The 8234-nt window shown below is 46.2% G+C and overlaps 1 protein-coding gene across 1 annotated transcript; it reads right to left on the bottom strand.

The window, feature by feature from the left end:
• Positions 1–447: 447 nt before the first annotated feature.
• On the bottom strand, positions 448–7555 carry rtn4rl2a (reticulon 4 receptor-like 2 a). Its single transcript, XM_055909960.1, has 4 exons — positions 7367–7555; positions 5692–5918; positions 5222–5455; positions 448–4889 (listed from the first exon to the last, which is right to left on the bottom strand). The coding sequence occupies exons 1-4, from the start codon at positions 7422–7424 to the stop codon at positions 4014–4016; spliced, it is 1395 nt and encodes a 464-aa protein (XP_055765935.1). The 5' UTR covers positions 7425–7555; the 3' UTR covers positions 448–4013.
• Between the last annotated feature and the right edge of the window lie 679 nt (positions 7556–8234).

The raw sequence follows: 8234 nt of genomic DNA, 5'->3' as shown, positions 1-8234 counted from the left end.
ATTGTAATACTGATGTACTGTACATTAAGAGACTATTGTAATGTTGATGTACTGTACATTAAGATACTATTGTAATAATGATGTACTGTACATTAAGAGACTATTGTAATACCGATGTACTGTACATTAAGATACTATTGTAATAATGATGTACTGTAAATTAAGAGACTATTGTAATACTGGTGTACTGTACATTAAGAGACTATTGTAATAATGATGGTGTTACATGGTAACTGTCATCTACAAATGGACATTTGCCTGGAAGACGACTTACACAATGAAGAGAGTATTGGTTTGTGTGTGTGTGTGTGTGTGTGTGTGTGTGTGTGTGTGTGTGTGTGTGTGTGTGTGTGTGTGTGTGTGTGTGTGTGTGTGTGTGTGTGCGTGCGTCCCTCTGGACTTTCCAAGGCTGATATCCAAATCCTTCAAATGATACGCCGACGCAAATCATTTTTTCAAAACAAAGTTCAGTATTTATTCTTTATATAATGTTGCCTCTTTCCTTCCACAGTGAGACAGATGACAGCAGAAGACAACTCAATCTCCTCACACAGTCAAGTAGATACCAAAATATTGTTTTCGCACACATACACTCTCTCTCACACTCTCTCACTCGGTCAAGCAGACAGGTTTCATTTATAGTCCAATCATTGGGTAAAATGGTATGACTGGGGCTTTGGTCGTCTGAAAGTGACCTGACTGTCATGGCCACAAAAGAGCACCGAGGCCCAGTTTGACCTCACCCTAATGGCTGACATATATGGACGGACACAGTGTTACCACAGCAGAAGAGAACACAAACCAATCCCTGGACTCTCTTATTAGTGAACAGCGTATTGTTGAGTCCATAGAATCCTATTTCTATGGTTGACTCACATGTATTGAAAGGTTGTGTCCCAAAGGGCACCTTACTCTGTATTTAGTGGTCTACATTTGACCGAGGCCCATGCATAGGGGACAGGGTGCCATTTGGGATGTAACCCAAATCTCCAACTGAATAACATAGGAACTGCTTTTCTTTAAAAGTGAGGTGATTTCATAAAGCACAGTCTATGTAACCACTGTAACAGAAATAGATTGGAAGAAGGACATTTCATGGAGCTGTAAGACTCTGTCTGTCTGTCTGTCTGTCTGTCTGACTAACCACTTCGTCTAGAAACTCATAACTTAAGGTAGGTGTGTGTGTGTGTGTGTGTGTGTGTGTGTGTGTGTGTGTGTGTGTGTGTGTGTGTGTGTGTGTGTGTGTGTGTGTGTGTGTGTGTGTGTGTCTGTTCTCCTCCTACTCATACCCTATCTCAGCCTGTCCTTGCCCTCTTCACCTCTACTGAAAACATCTCTGTAAAAGGAACGCTCTCTCTCCTCCCTCCCTCCTTCCTCCCCTCTTTCTCTCTCTCTCCTTCTTCCTTCCGCTCCCTCCTTTAATTTCTCTCTCCCTCTTCAGAGGGATGGAGCACTCAGGGGTGAGTGCTTTACAGAAACAGGTGACCGGTAGGATAGAGAAAGGAAGCGAGAGAGACAGAGAGAGAGGGGAGGAAGGAGGGAGGGATGATTTGTCAGCACGCCTACCCACCCTTCTACAAAGCCTTGTAGAAACTCAGACAAAATGAGTAGGAAGAAAGGAAGAGGAGAGGAAGTCTGTTTTTGGTCACCTCCTCAGAGGTCCTCCTCCTTTCTCTGACGTTGCTTCAGCTGTCCGCCAATCAGATTCCAGTCTCTCTTTTTAACTATCTTCCGTCGATCACTGGTCACCAAGGCATGAGGCATGAGTAGGTCAGTCAGTCTGTCTGTCAGCAAGTCAAGGAATTATGTCTCTCTGTGAGTAAAAATGTGGTCCCTCTGTTCTGTCCGTCTGTCGATCAATCTCAGTAAAGCCACAATGTAGCTCTCCTTGTCTCTCCCTGCTGGGAAACTGCCAGGCTTTTCCATCCATTCATTCTGTGCCAGGATCTCTGAGCTCAGTAGTCCAGAACAGTCCTATTGGAATAATATGGCTGGTCAGTACTAGTCGGTCTTATTGGTTTGGAGTCCAGTCCAGTCCAGTCATCACGTGTGCCATTCTATGTCTCTTTCAGTTCCAGTTCTAGATCTCTTCTTGGGTTCTATACAGATCAGTCACTGGTTGATTATTCTGAGTTGGACTAAGTTGATTCTTCTGAGTTGAACTAAGTTGATTCTTCTGAGTTGGTCTAAGTTGATTCTTCTGAGTTGGACTAAGTTGGACTAAGTTGATTCTGCTTAGTTGGACTAAGTTGATTCTTCTTAGTTGGACTAAGTTGATTCTTCTGAGTTGGACTAAGTTGATTCTTCTGAGTTGGACTAAGTTGATTCTTCTGAGTTGGACTAAGTTTTTTCTGCTTAGTTGGACTAAGTTGATTCTGCTTAGTTGATGTGGGGGGGTATTAGACTGGAGATATTGGGGTGGGTATGATAGACGGTATTGGGGGGCTGGGTTGAAAACATTTAATTTGTTTGTTTACTCATCATCAAGTTGTTTGGCTAAAGGACTGACTAGCAGTCATTGGCTCCGTCTGAAATGGCTCCCTATGTAGTGCAGTGTCAAAAGTAGTGCACTACTTTCACCTTCCAAAGAAGTGAGTGAGCATTCCAAGAGAGAGAACAAAGAACTTAAAGAGATCAATTATTGATCAAGCAAAATCAGTTTGAAACACAACAGCTGCTGCACCCAAAGAAAAGTCTCACAAACGTTATTCAGAATCTCAATAGGTCTTTTTATCTCTCAAACTGGTCATTCACTGGTCACGTCACGCATTCCGTCAATGACATCACAAACAAACAGCGATAGCCAATCAGAACAGCGACTGACACTGCCAGACAGGAAGCATCCTTCCCCTGTGGCTTCTATGGTGATGATGTCATATTTACAGGACATGAAGTTATACAAAGACTGAACTTGAATACCTGAAGTGATTGCTTGTTTCTCCTATTCAGTATCTCATGGTCAAGGGCCAGCACTGTCATTTTCTCTCTCTCTTTCTTTCTTTCTTAATTTCACCGTGTCTCACATTCCTTTGCTTTATTTATATTGCCTGCGCTGTCCTTGCTCTTCCGTTCTCTTTATTATATGAGAATCTCGACAACCCTCTCTCCCTCGCTCTCTGTCCTTTCCTGTTGCGCTTTCTTCTCTTCTCTTCCACCTTCTCTGTCCTCTAGCTTCTTCCATTGGTAACTTTTTAACTCATCACTCTCTCTGCCTTTCTGTCTCTCTACCTTTACATATCTCTCTACATATCCTCTCTCACCTTCTCGCACGCTGGTGACTGCCTCTCTTTCATTCCTTCATCCCTTCTTTCTCTCTCTCCTTAGCTATTTTTCTGTAAACAATCCATTATAAAGTAGGCATCATGGTAGACAACATGTAAGAAGGATATCCCAACTGCTCTGCACCATCAAGTACACCGACCAATTTACAGTACAGTTGTCAGAGTTCGTACAACAGTAGAAATTTAGTTACTGTCGTAACTGTAATCATAGCACTTGTAGTAGCAGACATATTCGGAATAGTAGTTGTTGTAGTAACATGCATATATTAGTCGTAGCACTTGTAGTTGTAATATTCCTCCAAGTGACAACAGTTACAGCAGTCGCAACAGTAAGTAGCACTGGTATTAGCTGTAGAGCGTTACAGGTGACCACTGACCCCTGATTGCAGGCGTCGTCACGGCAACCAACACACCAGACAGGTGAGATGCACCTGTTGTAGTAACAGCCTTGGTTGACTATTGTACTGTACTATATTGTACTATGTACAATAGTGTACTATGTACTGTCAGCCATTGTTGTTTAACCCTGCATTAAGTTAGAAGTAACAATCTAACCCCCCCCCCCCCCTTTGTATCCCCTGCTGTCCTGTAGTACTGACAGAGATAGAGGTTATCCAGTAGGACATCAGAGGGTTAACTAGGGAGGTACAGAGTCTTTAACAAGGGGTTCCCCATGCCCTGAGAGGGGCCGGGGCAAAGACAGGAACGGGAAGTGGGTACTTAAAGTCTGATTCAGCCAAATATGAGGTGTAGATTGATGGAGACGGCGAGTAGCGAGAGGGCGAGGAGGAGTGAGAGAGAGGGGGATGACGTGGGGGTGGAGGAGGAGTTGGGAGGGAGGCCATCGAAGTCAGGCGGACACTCGAGCTCAAAGCATCGCAGCGTGGTGCCGGCGTCCTCGTTCTCATAGTTCGCCCAGTACTCCTCAGCGTCGAGTTTGGGTAGCGCTGCCTCTTCCTCGCCGAGCTCGTACTTGACATTGGTGGAGGTCACGATGGGTGGGTTGTTCTTCCCTTGGGGGAACGGGAAGGCCTTGATGGTCTCGGAGCTCTTCTCGAACACTGCCTTGGTCTGGGACTGGGGCTTGTGCTTGGAGAACCACCATCTTGTCTTGGTGCTGAAGGTCCTCGTGGTGGAGCCGGCCAGGGTGCCGGGGTCGGGGAGAGGGCAGAGGGCAAAGTCCATCTCACGGAGGAAGCGGAGGTCCATCCCGCGGCGGGGGGACGGGGAGGAACACAACAGCTCGGACGATGAGACGCGGGCGCCACGGAACCACTCCCACAGGGGGAGGGCCTCGCAGCCACAGGACCAGGGGTTCCCATTGAGACGGAGGAACTCGATGCCCTGGGTGTCACGGAGAGCCTGGCCCGGGAGCTCAGCCAATGAGTTGTTGAACAGGAAGAGCATGGTGAGACGTCCGAGGTCGCGGAACGCCCGGCGGTTAACCTGGCGCACCCGATTGTCGTGGAGAAGAAGGCGGTCCAGGTTGACCAGGCCACGGAACACGTTCTCCGACAGAGTACGGATACGGTTTCCATGCAAGAAGAGCTGGCTCAGGTTGATGAGGTCAGAGAAGAGGTCATCCTGGAGGAAGTGGAGCTGGTTCTCCTACAAGGACGAAACAGGAAACAGGAAGAGGAAGTGGTCAGGTGGGGTCAGGTGATGATGGGCTACATCTCAGTAGTGGTGAGGTGAGAAACATTTACACCTTCCACTAAAGGGCATCTCATAACTATCACTGATGCAGCATGATTTGAATCATGATACAACATGATGTAATTGTGATTGTGATGATATAAAATGATGTAATTGTGATTGTGATTTTATAAAATTATGTAATTTTCCCAGCTATGAGAATTCCCTGTAGTGTGTGTGTATGCGTGTTGTGTGTGTATACATATGTGCCCGTGTGTGCGTGAATATATGTGTACTGCCCCTACCTGCAGGTAGAGGAACTGCAGGCTGTACAGCTTGTGGAACAGGTCGTGGGGCAGGGCGGTAAGCTTGCAGCGGTGCATGTGGAGACTCTGGAGTTTCTCCAGGCCCCTGAAGGCCCCTCCTTCCAGCCTGCGCAGGTGAGAGTTGTCCCCCAGGTCCAGCTCCTCTAGATCCCTCAGCTCACTGAAGGAGCCAGCCTCAATCCACGTGATGTTGTTGGAGAACAGCCATAGGACCTATAGGGGAGAGGGAGGGAGGGGAGGAGGGAGAGTGTGAATATCAATATGTATTCTAGGGTCAGGTATTATTCTATGGTCATATTGTAGGTAAGACTCTGGACTCAAACTCAAAAAGAAAAACAAGGGTTGGGAGCAAACATAGAGGCAGAGAGAGTTAGAAAGAGAGAGAAGTCAAAAGAATCACACACTCAAACACACACCATGTCTCATTTAAACACTCTATAGTCTCTTACCTGAGTCCCGAAGCCGAAAGAGCCGACTCTGAGCTCCGTAATTCGGTTGTTCTGTAGGAACACGCGCTGCGAGTCATAGGGCACACCAACGGGCACGGAGGTGAAGTTCTGCGCCTGGCAGCTCACGGTCATGGGAGTCGGGTAGCACACGCACAGATGCGGGCACGCTGCCGAAGGACCGGGCTTGCCGAGGACCAGCCACACCACCAGCCACAGGGAGAGGCCGCCTGGGAGAGAGAGGGAAGAGGGGAGAAGTGAGTCTAGATGTGGGGTCGGGAAGGCGAAGCTAGCGGGAGCTGTCCGATAGCTGTGGTTCTGAAACTGTTTGGTGGTGGCCAGGATGGCAAACTGCTGCTGGAAATGTGGCAGTTGAATCTCAATACAGCTGATCAGTCAAATCTCAGATCACAATCAAAGTGTTGCTTATGTACCAAAATAGTTATGGATGCAGCAATAGTTGTTTCTCCCCAACATCAGTTTAAATTGGTCCCGTGTGGCTCAGTTGGTAGAGCATGGCGCTTGCAACGCCAGGGTTGTGGGTTCAATTCCCACGGGGGGACCAGGGTTCAATTCCCATGGGGGGACCAGGATGAATATGTATGAACTTTCCAATTTGTAAGTCGCTCTGGATAAGAGCGTCTGCTAAATGACTTAAATGTAATGTAAATGTAAAATTATCACGTTTGAATACGGAGATATGAGGAAAAGATAGCTGAAGCTGTCCAGTAATAACGGTGCTGAAACCGCTGACGCAGACACTCAACTGCCGCACTAAACCACATTGCTACCTTCAGTTGATGCTAAATACTTGATGCAAAGCCTTTGTCTAATCTGAATACCTAAAATGTATCATTTTGAAATTGTTTAAAACATTCGCAAAATATCATCATATTGGTGGAATGAGACTGTCATTTTAATACTGATTAAATAATTAACGCTCAATTTAGACAATATGAAGCTCAGTTAATTCATAATCAGTAAAGATTACAGCATCATGAGCCCATGTGATGACAGAGATGACGAGATGACTTTAAAAGGCGTGATTGAGTAACCAAGTCTGTGCGTAAAACTGCCTGTCTCTCTTTGCTTGCGTAAGGCATTACGCACGGCAGTATCTCAAAGTAAAACCAAGTAAATCGTATCTAAAACTATTACAAACATATGAAAAGTCTAAGTTAAGTTCCATATCTTACACTGGCCATATCTATCTATTGAATAGTTGCAAAGTAGGCCTACATCATAAAGTAAAATCAAAGTACAATCATAGCAAAATTGCAAGTTTAAAATGTCCGGTAGTAAATCTATTTTACGAACGTATTGGAATTACAATCCATGTTGATGACTGCATGTAACATGGCTGTAAAGCACACATGTTGTTGAAATATTATCTGTGAATCACGCATTCCATTTCTAACTGGGTGAATGATTCCCAAACTATCAAATAAGATACTTTGTCAAAGTCATAGTAGCCAAACTAATGCACAACACCTCTTACACTATTACATCAGAAGACAAACAGAATATAACTGGAAACAGTTAGAAAAGTGGTAGAAATAGGTCAACTGGAGGAAGGATTCTCAAAACTATCAAGTAAGATAGTTTCTAAAAGTCATAGTAACTAATGCACAACAGTATAAACCAATAGATGGTGGTAAGAAAATCCGTAGAAACTTACTTTTGCAGGTGCGCATGAATGAGCATTGTCTGCTCCGAGCGGTTGTAGGGGTGTCCATTTCAAACCAAAGCCGAAAGCGAGTTAGCCTGAGAGGGTGAAATACTGCCTGCTATCTCCGCTGACTGGTACTCTGGACGATTGGTTCCCGAGTCGGAGCGACTGAGAGAGTACCGAATGTTGGCTCCCGGTGTCCCATTTATACTCGAGAATCCCGTTAGCGCCTACGGTTGTGGGCACAACGGAATCCCCTACGTCACGAGCCAAGATCGAGGGAGGGGGGGGAGTAATTGAGAGAAGAAAAAAACGGAAAGAGAAGGGGCTGTGCACTGTGCGTGCGGGTGATGAGAGGATTCTTGGAGAGACCACGCGCGCAACCGCAGATAGCCTAGAGGACAGCGCTCCAAGATAGAGTCGATTCAGACAGACTCACGCGGGAGGGAGGGATGGAGTGAGTGATTGATTGAGTGAGTGAGAGGAAGGGAGGGAGGGAGGTACGGAGGCACGATGCCCGGTAATGACTGCGCTTTGTGGAGGAGCGGAGGACGGGTAGAGAAAGCAGCACTAGGTTCGCTGCTTGGCTCGCGAGCAGAAGCCTCTATGGTCTGTTTCCGGGCGCCAACGGCACGCCTCAGAGAGAGGGGGAATAGCGAGATGAACGGAGAGCGAGAGAATAGAAGGAAGAGAGAGGAAAGGAGATCAGTGGGGGAAAACTAAATTTGATTAAACAGAAGGAGTGGGGGACATTTACCTACTGCCAAACGGAGGTTTTCGCACAGACATTTATGAATGAATAATTTGACTTAGCCTATAAGGAGTGGAGACTTAGTCAATAAAACCCACAGCACTCTCATATGTGCCGAAATAGTTG

The sequence above is a fragment of the Salvelinus fontinalis genome, chromosome 42 (genome assembly GCF_029448725.1).
Source record: "Salvelinus fontinalis isolate EN_2023a chromosome 42, ASM2944872v1, whole genome shotgun sequence".
Taxonomy (NCBI): domain Eukaryota; kingdom Metazoa; phylum Chordata; class Actinopteri; order Salmoniformes; family Salmonidae; genus Salvelinus; species Salvelinus fontinalis.
The sequence above is the reverse complement of the archived record's forward strand: the minus strand, read 5'-3'. Positions and strand labels throughout refer to the sequence as shown.

Bases quoted from the DNA above. Each gene is read 5' to 3' on its own strand.
- rtn4rl2a (XM_055909960.1), bottom strand. From the start codon at position 7,424: ATGGACACCCCTACAACCGCTCGGAGCAGACAATGCTCATTCATGCGC. The intron at 5,919-7,366 runs GTAAGTTTCTAC...TCTCTCTCCCAG, and splicing joins ATTCATGCGCACCTGCAAAA to GCGGCCTCTCCCTGTGGCTG. The intron at 4,890-5,221 runs GTAGGGGCAGTA...TCGTCCTTGTAG, and splicing joins TGCAGTTCCTCTACCTGCAG to GAGAACCAGCTCCACTTCCT.